At 36.3% G+C, this 19,261-nt stretch overlaps 2 protein-coding genes across 4 annotated transcripts; both read left to right on the plus strand.

Annotated features, from left to right (window-relative positions):
- The first annotated feature begins 633 nt into the window (after positions 1–633).
- LOC306994071 (uncharacterized protein) lies at positions 634–14,670 on the plus strand. Its single transcript, XM_079604378.1, has 40 exons — positions 634–1,352; positions 1,433–1,575; positions 2,270–2,406; positions 2,526–2,652; positions 2,849–3,003; positions 3,128–3,241; positions 3,344–3,487; positions 3,589–3,654; positions 3,759–3,824; positions 3,907–4,079; positions 4,238–4,314; positions 4,877–5,010; positions 5,136–5,191; positions 5,276–5,423; positions 5,504–5,592; positions 5,678–5,788; positions 6,373–6,540; positions 6,628–6,768; positions 6,866–6,947; positions 7,039–7,169; positions 7,994–8,539; positions 8,993–9,135; positions 9,684–9,817; positions 9,955–10,081; positions 10,168–10,322; positions 10,418–10,531; positions 11,325–11,468; positions 11,577–11,642; positions 11,739–11,804; positions 11,962–12,134; positions 12,232–12,308; positions 12,462–12,595; positions 12,682–12,737; positions 12,859–13,006; positions 13,118–13,209; positions 13,357–13,467; positions 13,641–13,808; positions 13,885–14,025; positions 14,129–14,210; positions 14,340–14,670. The coding sequence occupies exons 1-40, from the start codon at positions 730–732 to the stop codon at positions 14,499–14,501; spliced, it is 5,724 nt and encodes a 1,907-aa protein (XP_079460504.1). The 5' UTR covers positions 634–729; the 3' UTR covers positions 14,502–14,670.
- Positions 14,671–15,770: 1,100 nt separating this feature from the next.
- On the plus strand, positions 15,771–18,950 carry LOC306994157 (major histocompatibility complex class I-related gene protein-like). Of its 3 annotated transcripts, none has more exons than XM_079604542.1 (7): positions 15,771–16,023; positions 16,257–16,508; positions 16,736–17,014; positions 17,273–17,551; positions 17,636–17,749; positions 17,898–17,936; positions 18,403–18,950. In XM_079604542.1, exons 1-7 carry the CDS (start codon positions 15,957–15,959, stop codon positions 18,417–18,419), a joined length of 1,047 nt encoding a protein of 348 aa, XP_079460668.1. In that variant the 5' UTR covers positions 15,771–15,956; the 3' UTR covers positions 18,420–18,950. The 3 variants fall into 3 exon arrangements, with proteins under 3 accessions (XP_079460668.1, XP_079460670.1, XP_079460669.1); XM_079604544.1 differs by having other exon boundaries at positions 17,901–17,936; XM_079604543.1 differs by having other exon boundaries at positions 17,276–17,551; positions 18,403–18,720.
- The last annotated feature ends 311 nt before the right edge of the window (positions 18,951–19,261 follow it).

The following is a 19,261-nucleotide window of genomic DNA, read 5'->3' on the forward strand; positions in this document are numbered from 1 at the left end:
TATCCTTTAACAGTTACACCAGCAATTAAGTGTCTGTATACCAGCAGTTACACAAGCCTGTGTACAGATGCTTCTGAGGACAGTGTCTTTTTTGTAAAGCGCAGGTTCATGTCAGCAAATGAAATTCAGTTTTAATGGATTTACAACAGTGCACTTATGCTTGGTTCACTATGACCTGCCATAACAGTGTAATGTGTGATTCTGTGCGGGGCATCTGATTTAAAACCAAAAGAAACAACAGATTTTACAAGTGGTCTGCACTTTATCTATTTTGTTTAAATCTATAATATATGTTTAATATGCAACATCTGTTTATTTATATATCAAGAAAATATATTTATATAAATGTATTTTGAATGTATTTTAGTGATTTTAGTGAAAAAACATATTTAAATATACGTGCACTGTAGAAATATATATATAATAGTTTATTCCTTTATTCCAGGGTTTTAAATGTTTTGCTTGTCTCTTTTGTAATATATTTAGGGTAATTTGCTAAATTTATTTGCAATATACAATTATTTTTAACCATTAGAATGTTATCACATCACTGAAAAAGTGTAGAACAGTGAGTAACAGCAACATTTTGATAACGCATTAGGCGTCAATGACTTTCTAAAACCCTCTGATATTTCAGACGCCCTCTTGCACACTGTGTTAATGGATGAACCATTCATTCATGTGGGAGGAGAGACTTCCCCGTTCTTTAAATAAAAAAAAGTTGTGCAGATGTCAGTTTCAGTCCTCTCATCCTGTCATTCCTCAAGCATGGGGAAGGGTTTCCAGATCAGTAAAACTGTCGGGATAGTAGTGATTGTGGTAGGAGCTGCAGCAGTAGCCACGATCATTGCCCTCTCTGTGGTCTACTCCCAAGAGAAGTCCAAGAACAATGAAGTTAAACCAACAGCTGAAGTAGCAACATCAGTTCCACCAACAACAGCACCATCCAATGAACCATGGGACCAGTGGCGCCTTCCTCAAACTCTAAGTCCACATAGCTACAATGTGACTCTTTGGCCACGGCTCCAGCCGGATCACACCGGACTCTACATCTTCACAGGGGTGTCCAGCGTGATCTTCAAATGTGTGGAAAAGACAGACCTCATTCTCATTCACTCCAACAAGCTGAACTTGACTAAGTCAGTCACCTTGACAGAACATGGAGGCAAGCCAGCTCCTTCCATTGACTGGACAATGATGTACCAAAAAACACAGTATATGGTGATTAAACTGAAAGAAAGTTTAACTGCTGGGGAAATCTATGAGCTCCACACTGAATTTGTGGGTGAGCTTGCGGATGACTTGGGCGGCTTCTACCGAAGTGAATATGTTGACGAGACTGGAGCGAAGAAGTAAGAAGTTGATCTGTCCTATCTATTCCTTCTGTTCTGAAAGACATTTCGTATATAGTTAAATCTTTGTTCTTCTTCAGAGTGGTCGCAACAACCCAGATGCAGCCAACAGATGCCAGGAAGGCCTTCCCTTGCTTTGATGAACCTGCAATGAAAGCGGTATTCCACATCACAATTCTCCATGAACCAGGAACCACAGCCCTCTCCAATGGTGTTGTAATAGGTAAATAAACACTTTATTCTGTAAAGGAACAGTGTTGGGGAAGCTGCTTTAAAAATGCCGCTTGCCAAGCAACAAGTTATTTACAATTTGAAAAAGTTAAACTACAGTGAAGTCACTGCTTTGAAAAAGTAGTTACCTATACAATGATACTTTTGAGAGAGAGAGAGGAAAGTTCAGGATAAATTGATTCACTAAAATGAATCAGCCTTTCCTATGCTATATGGGAGAGGTCGATAAGTTTATTACTGGGAAAAAAACTGTGGATCCTTTTTCACAGACTGTGATGACGAGTTTCCACAGTTATCAACATCGCAAATCTAGTAAAGTTTTTTTATATTTTCATTTAAAAATTATAGCGAGTGGAGTGATAGCAAATATCACATCTTTCTCTCTTCTGACCAATGTAATATATCTCTTGATATTTCTTCCCTCTGGAAAGTCGTGGAAATGCTATCGTTGATTTTTTTCTGTTGATATTGGAGCAAAGGGGAATACACTTTCTTGCGCTTCTGAGAACCCTTGAAATGTGAAAAGGGTCCATACTGTTGTAACTATAAAAACTATTAACTATACTATAGAGAAGTGTGATTAATCAGTTTGCTTTATTCTTTATATTTGCTTTTATACTGATTTAAATTTTATGAAATTCCATCTGACTGAGTTTTATTGGTGAATATCTCTTTTTGACTTTCAGACGAGGGTCAGATCACAGTGGATGGCACTCTTGTAACCAAAACAACATTTGCAGCCACAGAAGTAATGTCAACATATTTGTTGGCATTTATTGTCAGCGATTTTATCTCCATTGAACAAACAGAAAACAATCTGCAGGTAATTATCTTTTCACAAGGTCTACAGAGAAATCTAAGTTATCTTGCCCACCAGGATAACTTAGAAAACACGATGTGATCATTTACTAAAAAATTCCATACTGTCGTTTATACAAACAGATTCGAATTTTTGCCCGCAAAGAAGCCATAAATTCAGGACAAGGAGAATATGCACTCATTAAGACTGGACCGATTCTCAGATTCTTTGAGGATTATTACAATGTCTCCTATCCGCTGCCTAAATCAGGTAAGAAGAGCTTATGAGCAAGAAATTATATAAAAAAAGGGTTATTTAGTTTGTTTATTGTGCTATGAACTATATTTTATGAGGCAATGGAATAGTTTATTATTGAGATGACAATTTAAGTAAGATTATGTTACTACTTTAAACCTTTTTTAGAATGTTTTTAGAAGTCTAACTCATTCCTTAAAATGTTGCACAGATCAAATCGCCCTGCCGGACTTCAATGCCGGTGCAATGGAAAACTGGGGGTTAATCACATACAGAGAGACGGCCCTGCTGTACGATAAAAATATATCCTCAAATGGAAACAAAGAGAGGATTGCTACTATTATTGCCCACGAACTTGCCCATCAGGTATGATCAGGAGTCCTTTTTCATCTCTAAATGGAAAACAATTTACAGAAGTTTTTTTTTTTTAAATCAATCAACTTTACAACTGTAAAGTTTACTTTTCGGCATCTTCCTGTTTCTTTTTTAGTGGTTTGGAAACCTCGTGACTATCAGGTGGTGGAATGACCTGTGGCTCAATGAAGGGTTTGCATCTTACGTAGAATATCTTGGGGCGGATCATGCTGAGCCGGATTGGAACATTGTGAGTGTTTGAAGCTAAAGCCAGGGCGATAATGCTAGATGCTAAAAGCTATCTCTAAGAGCAGATGAAATCATAACTGACTCCTCTATTTCTATCCCACAGAAAGATCTGATCGTTCTTAATGATGTGCACCGAGTTTTCGCCATAGATGCACTGGCCTCGTCTCACCCTTTGTCATCTAAAGAAGAGGAGATCCAAAGACCGGAGCAAATTAGTGAAGTGTTCGATACCATCTCCTACAGTAAGGTAGAGTGGGAACTGTTTGCTAAGTTGAGTGTAATGTTTCATAATCAAGAACATGCTGATTACATGTGGTTTGTCTGATAACATGTGGTCTCTTCCTTTAGGGGGCATCAGTACTTAGGATGCTATCTGATTTTCTGACAGAGCCAGTGTTTGCTCAAGGCCTCCAAGTAAGCTCCTTTTGTACGCTTTTCCTTAGTGTGCCGTACAATAAAAATGTAATATCTTTTTTATCTAGTTTTTGTACATTCACAACAAATTTGTTTTTTAACAGACCTATCTGGATACTTTCAAATTCAGCAACACGGTGTACACAGACCTTTGGGACCATCTTCAAATGGTATGTTGTAATTAAACAAGAATGATCAGCAGTATTATTATCGGATTTGTTGGCGCAAAACTCATATTTTGAAATGTTGTAGGCTGTGGACAAGACTGGCTACGAACTGCCCAAAACTGTGCAAGAAATTATGGACCGCTGGGTTCTTCAAATGGGCTTCCCTGTGGTCACTTTTAACACAGAAACTGGCGAGATCACACAGGACCATTTCCTCCTAGACCCTAACTCTAAACCAGACAGGCCATCAGAGTTTAAGTATGTAAAAAAATATATATTTAAGAAGAAAAATATTTTTTTTTACTGATTTGAATTATGGCACCATTTACTAGATGCTTTAAGAATTAGATATACTATACGTTCACCACCAGGTTTTGTTGAAATGACTATATCAGAATCTTTATTTTCTTTTTTAGCTATCAGTGGTTCGTACCATTAACATGGACAAAGACAGGAACAGCAAAACCCAAAGGATGGCTGCTAGATAAAACTGGTGAGTTTTAAGATGACACTGACATTCACAAGTATATTTGTTGTGATAGTGGTAGTTCACACAAAAATGAAAATTCTGTCATTATGTATTTATCTTCATGTTGTTCTAAACCTGTATGACTTTATGTGGGACTCACTCCAAAAGAGAAGTTTAGCAGAATGCCCAAACTGCTCTGTTTCATACGGTTTCATACAATGACAGTGGATGAAGACCTAGGGCTTTCAAGCTGCAAAAAAAAGAAGAAGCAGCAAAATAAACGTATTACATATCATTTGTATTCTATATTCCAAATCTTCTTAAGGCATATTATAACTTTGACAGCTGTGGTCAACATCCACTTTCATTAAATGCTTTTCATTAAACAGCTAGGACATTCTGCTAAACATCTTTTCTCTTTTTTCCCACTGAGAAAAGAAAGCCATTATAGCGATGACAGATTTGTCACGTTTGAGTGAACTTTGCACTTAATTATATTTGCAAATTATCATTGGATGATCATAAAGGACAGTATTATATGCTTGAACATAAATCTATGTATTTCTGCTTTCATTTTGTAAATTAGCTCAAAATGATGAACTGAAAATAAATGCAAATGAGTGGGTTCTGGCCAACATCAACGTGACAGGATACTACAGGGTTAACTATGATCAAGAAAACTGGAATCGCCTACTAAAGGCTCTCCAGACATCCAGACAGGTAAGAAGAAATAAATGTATTAAAAACGCAGGGAGTATTGTTAAAGATACTTATAGTGTTTAAACATTTTGATTGTTTATTATTCAGCATAGGCTAATAGTTGACGGCAAACTTTTTCCATTTAGAGCATTCCAGTTATTAACCGGGCACAGTTAATTGATGATGCTTTTAACCTGGCCAAGTAAGATCCAAACTTCATTCTTCAAACTTAGGAATGTAATTTCCAGTCAGTCCAAATGCTAAAACGTATCTCCGCCCTTTACAGAGCAGGAATTATACCAACAACATTGGCTCTAAGAACCACACTGTTCCTTGACGCTGAAACTGAGTACATGCCTTGGGAGTCTGCTCTCGACAACCTGGACTACTTTTACCTCATGTTTGATCGCACAGAGCTGTACGGCCCTATGCAGGTAAGCTTCGTCCCTGGATATTTCAAAACATCAACTGAACTGAGCTTGAATTGTAACATCACATTATTTCAAACCTGCAGGCGTACGTTGGACAAAAGGTGGAACCTTTGTATAAACACTTTACAGATCTTACAGATTGGAAGGACGTGCCAAAAGGACATACTGACCAGTAAGTCCTGCACATATAGAGACTATAAATGCGTAGATTTACTCTCAAGCCTTTATTCACTGTATTCATGCCTTTGTATCTGCAGATATAATCAAGTAAATGCGCTGAGAGTTGCCTGCAGTACTGGGTTGGAAAACTGTACGACTCTAGTAAAAGATTGGTTTCACCAGTGGATGGAAAATCGAGATGACAACCCGTGAGTTTCAACCAGGAGTAAATAGAAATCTTAGAGAGTGTCTGATGATCTTTTCTGAGTGCATCATAGTTAAAATGTATACTGATGCAGATATGTACTACTTAGTCTCAACATTTTATTATCATTATAAATGCTTCTAATGTTTGAATGTCATTGTAATAGAAGAAAATATATAAAATTTCACGAAACGGAAGAATAAAGCAGTAAATTATGATTCAAATGTTTTAAAAAGATATTTTAAAAAACATTTTGGTTGTGAAACATTTTTAGAACATGTCTGTAAAGGTAATAAATTATTTATAAAAAAAATGAATGGTTGTTTCAAATAAATGAAAGTTAGTTTTTAGAAAAAGTTTAGAATCATTTGACACCTGGTATACATCAATTATTTTATTTTATACATGTCCAAATACTCAAAATATGTATGTTTTTTGGGGGGCACTGTGTTTTGTTTCATGAGTCTTTGCAGTATGTCAATACTTTTATAGATTGTGAAAATATCAGCTGATTACCTTGAATTAATAGATTGCCATTTAACTGTCATTTTTAATCATCTATCACTATAATTGTTTTCTCTGCATCAGTATTCACGTCAACTTGAGGTCTACAGTGTACTGCAGTGCCATTGCTGCAGGTGGTGAAAAGGAGTGGGACTTTGCTTGGGACGTTTTTGAAAAAACCAATGTTGCTTCAGAGAAAGATCAACTGAGAGCTGCAATGGCATGTGCCACCAAGCCCTGGTTACTGAACAGGTGAGCTCACAGATTAATAATGCGGACAAATTACATGCATCTCTCATTGTATTTAGCTAAATACATGTGCTTTGATTGATGTTGTAGGTATCTCGCTTACACTTTGGATGCATCGAAAATTCGGAAGCAAGATGCCACCTCTACCATCATCAGCATTGCAAGCAATGTGGCCGGCCAACCGTTGGCTTGGGATTTTGTTAGGGCCAACTGGGAGTACATTTTCAATCAGTAAGAAAAAAATACTGAGGGACTATACTATTACTCGCTTAAAAATACAGATAGCAGTTTTCTATAGCTACAATGTCCACTTTTCATTCTTCATTAGGTATGGAGGTGGATCTTTCTCATTCTCCAACCTGATCAATGGTGTCACGAAGAGATTCTCAACTCAGTTTGAACTGCAACAGGTATGTGATCTTCCCCTTTATTTATTGCCATCTTGTACAACATATACTTATATCTGAATGTTTCTGAATCTGTTTTGTTTTAAAAACACAGCTGATAAGGTTCAGGGATGACAACGCCAACATAGGTTTCGGTTCAGGAACCCTTGCCATTCAGCAATCCATCGAGAGGACTAACGCCAACATCAAATGGGTCGAGCAGAACAAAGCTGCAGTCTTAGAATGGTTCAAAAATCCATCGTAACCCGGAAAGATGAACATACTGTAGTTTGCTTGCTCTGAGGAGGACAGTAACACTGGGACATTGTTTTGCCTGGCCTATCGGTTTTAGCGTGAAAGAAAATGATTATTTATTATTCAGGATGTTCTAAATTGCAATATTTTCCAGAGCTACTTTCTTCCTATGATGATGTACAGTATATAAATATCTTTCTTTAAAGTGTGCCTCATGTTTTAATTGTTATTTTCTTCAATTATTTTTTGTAAAAAAATAATTTTTATAAAGATAAAATAACTTTGTAGAATGAATTAAAATGAACTGAATATGCAAATAGTAGAAATCTTTGGTATTTTTCCATTTTCATATTTTGTCTAATGAAAATAAACACTTAAATCCATGATTTTGTATTGTAGTACTTTATATGTTACTGTGTTCTTCAGATGGTAAACAATAACCATCATTTTTGTAATTTTTTATAAATATTTTACACTTACACTGACTCATCAAAAAGGTTAAATTAATTCAAAACATTTTAGATTACCGGTATATCAGATGATTTCACAGCTGTGACGTTGGCATGCTTGTTTTTCTAAGCTTCTTCCCACGATTTTCGGCATCACACTAAAGAGTAATGACTGCATAAACATGTCAGGGAAGACGCATGCCATGATAATATATTATCTTAGTGCACCTCAACTTATCAGGTTACCAGATTCTTTCACTGGCTAGTCTCTGTGTTAATGGATGAGCCATTATTCCCCTTTGGGAGGAGAGAAGGTGGGAAGAATAAATAAAATGCCATCACAGTTAGGTCTGATCTTTGCTGACCTGTGGTGACAGTGAACATGGTGGGAATCAATTTTAGTCCAATGTGTGTTGGATGCACTTTACTGGGAATGGCATCGTTGGCCACCATTGTTGGGTTGTGGACCATTCAACTCCTTCCATCTACACAACCGACTGCTGAGCCCTGGAAAGAGTATCGTCTACCAGACACGCTGGTTCCAGACTACTACAACATCACTCTCTGGCCTCGACTTCAGCCGAACATTTATGGCCTCTTTGTGTTCACTGGAAAGTCCACTGTGATCTTCAAATGTCTGAGGGAGACCGATCTCATCCTCATTCACTCCAATAAGCTAAACCTGACCTCAGCAGACGGATATCTGGCCAAACTCTCTGCGCTTGGTACTGTAGTCGCGCCATCAATACAGAAAACATGGACGCAGGAGACGACGCAGTACCTTGTCATACAGTTGAAGGGAAAACTGAAGGCTGGAGAGCTTTATGAGCTTTACACAGAGTTCGTGGGAGAACTTGCAGATGACCTGGCAGGGTTCTACCGGAGTGAATATGATGAGAATGGAGAGAAAAAGTAAGTGCAACTATAATTTTGGAGATCTGAACACAGATCTGAAATACCACCAGTCATGAACTCTAATATGTGCACAGTGCACAATAAAGTCTGGCAGATGAAAAAAACATCTGAGATATCAAGATCAGCATCAAGGCCATTGCAGTTGGCAGGTCACATGTTTGTTTGATGAGTCTCTTGGCCACTTTATTTCTGTTACTGTAAACCTTTGTACCTTCATATAAAAGCGGAAGATAATAACTGGATCCATAAAGCAGATTTTTTTATGTGTTTGAGCATTACATAACATCCAGAAGGATTTCTCATGTGTGGGCGATTTAATCATCACAGCAAATACTGTTTCCCAAAATGGTATACTAATAACCCAGAGCTAATTTTATGGTCTGTATCTACAATACCTCTGGTGTTAGGAACACTTTATCTTAGCGATATAATGATAATTATTTCCTCCAGGATAGTTGCCACCAGCCAGATGCATCCCACACATGCTCGCAAGACCTTCCCGTGTTTCGATGAGCCTGCAATGAGAGCAGTTTTCTACATCACTCTCATCCATGACAGAGGAACTGTGGCCCTGTCCAATGGAATGGAAATTGGTCAGTTTTACTAAAGACAGTTGTACACACTTTTTTGACTATGTTAACTACCATATAATGTAAACTAGAACATTTATAAACTGGGCTCCAGGGTCCCCCAAGGGTCAGCAACAAGTGTGCAAGGGCATGGACAATTTCAGAAATGTAAAAAAAAGAAAGAAAAAAAGGTAACATTTCCTGAAGTTTACAGTTTTACATTTTCAATCTGCGTTCTAAAGACCGGTTGGAAATCATGAGATTAATCATAATTATTTGATTCTATTGGCAGCCCTATTTTTTAAAGTGTAATAAAAATGAATGTAGTTGTGCATAATTTAATTGATTTATTTTGCTTTTGTACTGTAATAGCATACAGAAAATGATACAATATCAAACTTTGAATTCAATATTGTCTGAAAATGTTATAACAGTTTTAAAAGCCTTGAAGTTTAAAGGCAGTTAGATAGATAGATAGATAGATAGATAGATAGATAGATAGATAGATAGATAGATAGATAGATAGATAGATAGATAGATAATCTAATGTACTGCTTGTTTTCCTCATTCAGAGAAAGTGGACACCGTTCTTGATGGACAACCTGTTACTGTGACAACATTTGAACCCACAAAGAACATGTCCTCGTATCTATTGGCACTTGTTGTCAGTGACTACACAAATATTACATCAGCGAATGACACCTTGGTATGGCCATCAGTCGTCTTTTATGAGCAGTATAGCCGCTTTAAAAGATAAAAAACTTACATTTATTGACCACAACATGAGCTTTACAGCATATCTGCTCGTGTTGCATATGACTAAATTGTGTTTGCTCTGAACAGATACGAATATGGGCTCGTAAGAAAGCCATTGAGGACGGCCATGGTGATTATGCTCTGAATATAACTGGGCCAATCCTCAAGTTTTTTGAAAACTATTACAGTGTACCATATCCACTCTCTAAATCAGGTATGTTTAAGCATCTAAAATCATCTCATGAAGATTATTGCCTCGGGAAATTTTTTTTAAATGATTTTTAATTCTCTACCTTGAAGACCAGATTGCCCTGCCTGATTTTTATTTTGGGGCGATGGAGAATTGGGGGCTGGTGACATACAGGGAGACAAACCTTCTATATGATCCAGTCATCTCCTCTAATGCAAACAAAGAGAGAACGGCCACCATTATAGCCCATGAATTGGCTCACATGGTACTTGTATTTATAAAATTACGATATGAGAGGTTTTAAATGGCTATACTATGTGTTATATAATAATACTATGGCTTGTTTGTGTTTATGGTCAGTGGTTTGGCAACCTTGTGACTCTAAAGTGGTGGAATGAAGTTTGGTTGAATGAAGGTTTCGCCTCTTATGTGTCGTATCTTGGTGCAGACTTTGCTGAACCGTCCTGGAATGTGGTGAGTGTTCACAACTTTCACACACTAATTAACTTAGACCTGCATCTGCCAATGGTTGGTCAATTGAGATCACTTGCCAGTCATAAACATTTATTTACATCTGTTAAGTGTATTTTGTATTACTGCATGTTCATATTGTTCATATCATGACAAAATAGTAGTTTAGCAATTTGCCTTGGAAAATTTTAAGCGAACAAAGTAGGCCTATGTACCTGTCGCTGAAATGCGGCCCATTGTGACACATGTGACCTGTGTGGAGAAAAAAAAATAGAAATGGGTAGAGACATTTACAGTCTATGGTGGATATTAAGAGTTTTAAGAATGGGAAAAAAAACTTTGCTGAGGTGAAATTTAGGGGACACATTACACGCGCCTTTTGTAATTTTCCTCAGGTGACAATTGGACTTTACACAGACTGTGATGACGTGTTTTAACGGACATTAACATCGTAAATAGTGCACTATATATATAGGCCTATTTTTTTTGTATTAGGCTATTTATATATATATATATTATGTATGTAGGCTATGTAATATGTTTATAACATTATTGTATTATGTTACCTTTGCATCAAGTTACAAAAAAAAACTAGTTAACGCTGCCTGTGGGGGTGTCGGTAAAATTGTCTTTCTCTCGTCTGATTTGAGTTATTAATCTAATTTTGGTCTCCTTTTTGAAAGTTGTGAAAACAATATTATGGATATATTCTTAATTATGAGAACATGTATAATAGAAAAGACTCGTTTGTTGCTTACCATAGACAGATTCTCTTTCTCCCATAACGCTCCCACAGAAAGACTTGATCATCCTTAAAGACGTACACCGTGTTTTTGCTGTGGATGCTCTGGCCTCCTCACATCCCCTGTCTTCTGAGGAAGAAGATATTATAAAACCAGAGCAGATCAATGAGCAGTTTGATACGGTCTCCTACAGTAAGGTAGCCTACTGGACGTGTGATAGCCTTTAATTGGAAAAATTAATTGATTAGTTTATTAACTTACTGTATCAGACCCAGTCAGTGTTTTTTCTCTCTGTTAACCTGCAGGGGGCGTCGGTGTTGAGAATGCTGTCAGACTTCCTTACAGAGTCTGTGTTCGTACAAGGACTAAATGTGAGAAAATTACAATGTTACATCAGATAATAAAAAAATAAAAATAAATGTTTTTCTAAATTTCTGATATCTGTGAACCCCTCCCCCCCAAAAAAGACATATCTGACCATGTTCGCCTATCAAAATACAGTCGGTGAGGATCTGTGGAATCACCTTCAAACTGTGAGTTGCATAAAAAAAGTAACCTCATACATACATTATTTTACTAATATTTAAATATAATAATATTAAAATGTACTCAGAAGGCCAAACTAACTCAAAACGTTTGTCAGTACTGCCCTCTATTGGTTGATTAATCATTGTCATTTAACATATGTAGGCTGTTGATACAACTGGAACAGTTCTTCCCTTAAGAGTCAAAGAAATCATGGACCGCTGGGTTCTTCAAATGGGCTTCCCGGTGGTCACAGTCAACACTACGACAGGCCAGGTCTCTCAGATGCACTTCCTTTTGGATCCTGAGTCTTCATTGGAGAGGTCGTCTCCATTCAAGTAGGCCTAAACTCATCTCCAAAGCTACCTGAGCAGATAGTGTTGTGTTTAAATCTGGTTTATTTAGTGTTATGTCTATTTTTACTCATTCTTATAGTTATGAATGGATTGTACCCATCAACTGGATGAAGGCAGAGGTGGAGCAGTCACGCTTTTGGCTCTTGGAAAGAACTGGTATGAACAAGAATAATTTGCCAATTATTTTGTTTTTATGGTGGCACTTTGTTCTTTCACCAGGCTCGGAATGGGACAAACTCACTATTTTGATCCATATATCTTTAGGCCTATATAACATAATAAATAAACTAGGTTTTTTTTTTTTGGTAGGTTTTCACAATGATATGAAGACGACTGGAAATGAATGGGTGCTGGTGAATCTGAACATCACAGGATATTACAGAGTGAACTATGACACAGAGAACTGGGAGCGTCTCTTGAATCAACTGACTGAGAAACATGAGGTAAAGACGGAGACGTGTCATTGAAATCACACACACAGTTCTTATTAATAAATTTGACCACATTTATCTCTATTTATTTTTTAAAGGTCATCCCAGTCATAAACAGAGCTCAGATAGTGGATGATGCATTTAACCTTGCAAGGTAAAATTACATAGAGCAAAAATATAGAGAATTAGGTGCAATTTCTGGAGCTAAAAAATATAATTGTTGAAAAATATAATATAATTTTTTAATTTTAATTTATTTATAACTCTTTTTCAAGGGCAAAGATAATTCCTGTCACTGTAGCGCTAAAAACCACAAAATACTTAATTAAAGAAAAGGAATATATACCATGGCAGTCTGCTCTCAACAACCTGGATTATTTCTACCTCATGTTTACACAAACCGATGTCTATGAACTTTTACAGGTCTGTAAAATACTTCACATATATTGAAAAAACATTCTTCCTTAGAAAATGTGGCTGAGCTATATGTATATTGATTCCAGATTAGAGTGAATTTTGAATTTCTTGTTGTAGAACTACACCAAGAAGCAGGTGACGCCACTTTTTGAACATTTCAAGAATATCACTGAAGATTGGTCACGCGTGCCCTCTAGCCATACAGACCAGTAAGAATCCATAACTTTTTAAAATGTAATCAATGATGACATTTTCATTTCATGTCAATATTTTAGATTTTATTTGTTGAAATGATCTTTATTAAGGGAAACCATAAACTACTGGCACATATTTGTTATTCTTTTCCCACTGTGTAGGTACAATCAAGTTAATGCCATTAGATTTGCCTGCAGCACTGGAGTAAAGGAATGTCAAAATCTCACTACAGGCTGGTACAGACAGTGGATGGACCAACCAAACCACAACCCGTAAGTTTACCCACTTTACAGGAAGGGCACTAAGTAGGCTATTTTGATCACCCAGTCAAGCAATGCAATATTATACTGCAGGAGATATGTAAGACACACATAATCGACAGACTAAGTCTTCTCAGTCTAGCCATCCACATTTATTTCATCTAATTCAGTTCTCTTTTTGAAAGGATTCACCCCAATTTGAGGTCTACAGTGTACTGCAGCGCTATTGCCACAGGGGGCGCTGAAGAGTGGGACTTTGGCTGGCAGATGTTTAAGAACGCCACCATCGCGATAGAAGCTGACAAACTCATGTCATCCCTGGCTTGTGCAAAAGATCACGCGCTTTTAGAAAGGTTTGCAAGATAGTATTTTTGGGAACATAAAGAACATTTTTAAAAGGAATAACTTATTTTATTGCCATAAATATAGGTACCTTGGGTACACGCTTGATGCAACAATGATCCGTAAACAGGACGTTACTTCTATCATTGTGGATATTGCTGGCAACCCAGATGGTCAGACATTGGCTTGGGACTTTGTGAGGAAGAACTGGGCGTATATGTTCACAGAGTGAGCTTTATGAACAACACACGATACAGAAATGTTCATGGTCATTTTTATTCATTTGAAATGCAATTTTAATGTGATGATCAAAATGAGTTTGTGTCCATAGGTATGGTGTTGGGTCCTTTAACTTTGCCAGTCTTATAAGTGGTACAACCAAAACATTTTCAACGGAATCAGAACTTGAGCAGGTGTGTATTTTGTATTGGTACACAAATCAGTAACATTGAATTGAATTGAAAGAACTGACTAATCTATTAAACTCTGAATCTATTTATACATTTCTGTTTTTTCTTCTTCATATCTCTACATGTGAAAAGCTTCTGCAGTTTAAGAGTGACAATTCAGCGATCGGCTTTGGATCAGGGACAGCAGCTCTGGAACAGGCCATCGAGAAGACTAAAGCAAATATAAAATGGGTGTCTGAAAACCAACAGGAAATCACAGACTGGCTGGTGGCTGAATCTGCTCTAAAATATTAGACACTGTACAAATTATGTCAGTCTCCAGTGTATCTGTGTAATGATATATAAAACACATAAAACATTTTTGGCCAACCAAAAAGCATAACCAGTGTATATTGAGAAAAAATATATACTTTTAAAGTACTTCAATGTTTATCCAGTTAATTTGAATTGTTTGTTAAATAAAAATTTGCTCTGTAATAAATTAAATACTGTTTGTGAAACTTTCTTTCAGAACCACAAAACGATTATCATAGACTACTGCACATTTCTGTACCATGGAATGTGTGGGGACATGACCAGAGCAAAGGCAGGAGACACTGCTTGCAGTCAATTATGTGACGGCTCCTGTGTGATTGTTAATCACCTTTGTTCTGTTGAGGTGATTGCTCATTTTTTATTGACTTTAGAAAAATAATAATAAATCAAAAATAACATAAACAAAGGCACTAAAGGTGACCCTCCTCACCGAGGTCCCTCGCCAGAACTTACTGAGCAGACACAATAAATGAGTTTACACTGAAAAGTTAAACCATTTGATAATAATAGGGAATTTAAATAATATCACATACCTAATACATAAATACACTTAAATGAAAATAATATTCAAAATACATTAACATCAATTATACAAGGAAAGTAATACAAATAATAAACAATACATTTCTACATAATATCAAAATAAACACAATAAAACAAATTAAACAATAACACTGTGAAATGGACTGTGCCTACACTACCCAGAATTCCTTGGGATGGCATAAAATGAGTAACAGGAAGGCCGCATTTCCTCTTAAACCCCCACCCCCGGAAACATGCTGCAGACATGAACCCAGAAGGCAAGTTTTGAAAATGAGGATATAAACTAATAGTTGATGTGAATTCTAAATAAAGAAAATAAAGAAATACAACTCTTGGTGTCTTTTGTCGTCAGTCTAATGTGCACCTTAGACTAGAAAAGGTTACCAAACTCGAATTAAACCAAACAAACACAGGGCATACACCGCAATCAGGGGTAACTTATGACATCGTCACAGAATGAAAAATAATCTTAAATAACTTTAATAATTTCTACAAAGAGCCTAAAAGGGACCTACTATGTTGTCAACTATTCTTTCTTTTGTATATTGTATTTCATCCTCCCCTGCAGAGACGATCCACACTGCAAATTTCTACAATACTGTAAAACAGTAGCATTGCCTTTCAACTTTGGTTGAGTTTGTAGCTTATGCCTGAATAATGACTTCATGCTTGTGCGGACAGGTGACAACAGCGCATGAGTGGTTTAACGCTCAAATGCAATGGAATGTGGAAAATGCATTATGTTTGCAGGCAGTTAGACGGGAAACTGAAGACGAATTTCTTTCGTATTCGACGGCAACACTCGATAAACAACGTTTAAGTTGTTACTTTTTGAGAGATACTAGTTTAAAAATGGGCACATAATTGTCTAAGACATGAGAGACTGAAAGAATGCTGGGCATATGGATAGATGCTCTGGTGTTACTTGTTCTTTTACCTCCAACATCTGCTTCAAATGGTAAGTTTCAAAAGGTTGACTTGTTAAAACGTATAGGCGGCCTACGGCTATTCGATTAATTAAATCCAAGATGTTATCCATGTTATCTCCCTATTGATCTTCATAGAGCATTACTCATGTATGCTGAACGCTTGTCAGTCAAATCGTTTTAAACTGTATATTCTAGATGGAGAAATTGATAGAAAATCACTACTTATTGTTAAAACAACAACAACAACCGTGTTGTGTTTCAGGTCAAGGCCACTCTTTGTGGTTGCTTTCAACTTACATTCAGGGAGAAACACAATTTCCTGAATTTAGTTACACGACAACTTTGGATGACATCGTAGTTGGATACTATAAATCAGGGACGTATTTTCCAAGAGGCAATACAACAAACGAGGATGATGTGATTAATTCAGATTACATAAAGGGTATAAGTGACTACATGTATAACTCCTTCTTGAGAAGATCAGAACTGTTAAGGCAAGACAGCCAAAATGACAGTAAGTATCCACAAATACACACAATGACGTGACGCAAATCTTTTGTCTTCCTATTAATCGAATTATACGTACGATATATGATGAGCATATTTAGAATTTCTTAAAATGTATTTTAACATCTTTGGAGGCATAAAGTTAATTCGTGATTAACTTTCTTGAAAAGAATTTGCCTGTGTGATGAGGGAGACCAGTCTATGACAATCCTATCCCTGTCTAATTTCCCTCAGGTCTTGATGTTTATCAGACACTGGTTGTGTGTGAGATGCTGGACCTCGACAATACTGGAAAGATGCTTACAAAAGATGCGGCCAGAGGCTGCACCACAGATGAGATCTGTTACTTTAACAACAAGTTTACTTATAAAGTGATTTTAAATATTTCACAAGATGTGCTCAAACCTCACCTGGAAGAATTCAAACTAAAATATATGAAGTTCTATCAACCAGTTTGTATAAGTACTCTCAAGTATTACCTAAAAAAGAGACAAAATGAAGTTAATAGAAAGGGTAAGTACCGGTACTCAAGGCCACTTATGACAAACATTTTAACTGATGTAAACTGCGTTAAAAGTGCCAGTTTTTATCCTATAAATATTCAAAATGTTTGTTTCTGTTTTATGATGACCATGGAATTCTTTTTATATCTACCATTATAAAGTCCATATGTTTAAATAAAATCTTGCAGGCTCTGAAATAATATTCTTATTGTCAACCTAAAATCTTCACATTAAGTTGTCAAAAGTTCTCTTTTTTTTTGTTCCACAGCAGCACCAAAAATCAGATTTATTCAGAAAGCAAACTCAGATTCTGGAGGGTTTCGTGTGAGTTGTTTGGCAACAGGATTTTACCCTCGTCACATCAACCTGACCCTGTTCAGAGATGGACAGCCTGTATCTGCTCATGAGATCACTGGAGGAGATCTGCTGCCCAATGGTGACGGGACGTACCAGATGAGGAAGAGTCTGGAGATCAGTGCAGACAAACACACATACAGCTGCTCTGCCACACACCTCAGTCTGGACAACACACTCCACGTCACTTTAGGTAATGAGGTGTGAAAAAAAAAAAAAAATCTACAGAACACTTTCAAGTGTTTTTATGACCTTATTGTGAACATGTTTGTTTCAGAACCAGAGCCTGGTGAACCATTTAAATCAGTGATTCCCTTAGTGCTGATAGTTTTAGCTCTGCTGTTGTCTGGGACTGGAGTCGTCATATATAAATGCAAGAAGGGACCAGAAGGTATGACAAGAACTGAAATGAATAGTAAATCATCCAGTGAGCCTAGTAGGCTATGTGATGCTTAAGATAAATATAAAATATATTTTAATTTCTATTATATATTTAATTGGCATGAATAATTATGCAGCATTTTTTTCATGTTATACAGCAGTGTCTTCACCAAACGGTGTATATTCAGCTGCTTCTAGTGAGTACTCTTGCTTTAAATGTTATTTTTGTATCCCCTGGTTTCATAAGGCTTAAGCCTAAAGGACTAACATGCATTATTGAGCTGCAACTTGACATTATTTTGTCTCAAGAAGTCAAGATGCACATCAGTAATGATTTTTTTTCTAAGGCACATTTTAAAAAGCCAGTCCTAATCCTGGTTTAATCTAGTCCTGTCTTTTAAACCAGGCCTTAATGTTCTAGTATGTTTTCCTTCAAGATAAAATCTATTTGAATGTTTACAAGATCACTTTATGTATAAATGAATATATTTTTTATAGTCACAATTGGTCATGTCTGCACCATTGTTTCCTGGAGCATGATAAAATTAAAATAAACCTAATTTTGAATTTGAAAAAAAGTATTATTACTGTACAATACTCAGAATGAATATATGCTATAGATTATTGTCTTGTATATTAAATCACATTCATATACATTTACAGACGCTGCTAATGGTTGATAATGGTAATCTTCTGAAGACATCCATCCATTTTGTTTATCCAGGAGACATATGGACGATCATATGGACGAATAATAATCTCAGATTTGTTTATCTAGAGAAGACCATCTGAGCCGATACAATATTTGCTTTCAATAAGCTGTGGGAGAATAACACTATATTAACAGCAAATTAATGTTTACAAAGAATTTAAATTTACTTTGGCTATTTGGAACAGTGTTGTCAAGAGGGTATCAAGTAACTTTTTCACCTATAATGCGTTAAGCACTGAGAGAATACATTAAAGATTTTAAAGATAAAGTGATAATCAACTAATCAATTGAATTCATTTTCTCAATTTAAAAGTGAGCAATCGAGCAATATGAGATCATGCCAATTTTCCCAAAAACAAAACCAGTTTGCACATGTATCTATCAATCCGAACTAAAAGTATGTATAAAGTCACATAGTAGTCTGATACATATGTCAATATTAAGAATTACAATGTGTGGCATGTAAGAAATAAGCTTTAATAAAGCTTCATAAATACTGATTTACAATAGTAGTAATAGAAATGTGGACACTGGATGACACGGGTACTGACAGAGCAAATAGGCCATACATTAAAGATTTTGGTCTTTTGTTATATAATATTTTTTGTCATCTAAAATGTGTTTCACATAGAGCCAGATCATGTTAATCAACTAAAACCATGCTGCCATCAAAACTAAAGGCATGTGGTGGCATATAGTGCAAAAGAAAATACATTTAAAAGCTGACTTCATATTTGACTTCAAACCTTTAGGTATCATCTATCAACCACAAAGGTGATTACGGCAAAAGCTTAGCGTACAGAGTTTGTT

The sequence above is a fragment of the Phoxinus phoxinus genome (assembly GCF_949152265.1).
Source record: "Phoxinus phoxinus genome assembly, chromosome: 25".
Lineage (NCBI taxonomy): Eukaryota > Metazoa > Chordata > Actinopteri > Cypriniformes > Leuciscidae > Phoxinus > Phoxinus phoxinus.

Coding starts and splice junctions, on each gene's coding strand:
- LOC306994071 (XM_079604378.1), top strand. CDS start 730: ATGTCAGTTTCAGTCCTCTCATCCTGTCATTCCTCAAGCATGGGGAAG. Junction 5,192..5,275: donor GATGCTTTTAACCTGGCCAA/GTAAGATCCAAA, acceptor CGCCCTTTACAG/AGCAGGAATTATACCAACAA. Junction 14,211..14,339: donor CGGAATCAGAACTTGAGCAG/GTGTGTATTTTG, acceptor ACATGTGAAAAG/CTTCTGCAGTTTAAGAGTGA.
- LOC306994157 (XM_079604542.1), top strand. CDS start 15,957: ATGCTGGGCATATGGATAGATGCTCTGGTGTTACTTGTTCTTTTACCT. Junction 16,509..16,735: donor GCAAGACAGCCAAAATGACA/GTAAGTATCCAC, acceptor AATTTCCCTCAG/GTCTTGATGTTTATCAGACA. Junction 17,750..17,897: donor ATGCAAGAAGGGACCAGAAG/GTATGACAAGAA, acceptor CATGTTATACAG/CAGTGTCTTCACCAAACGGT.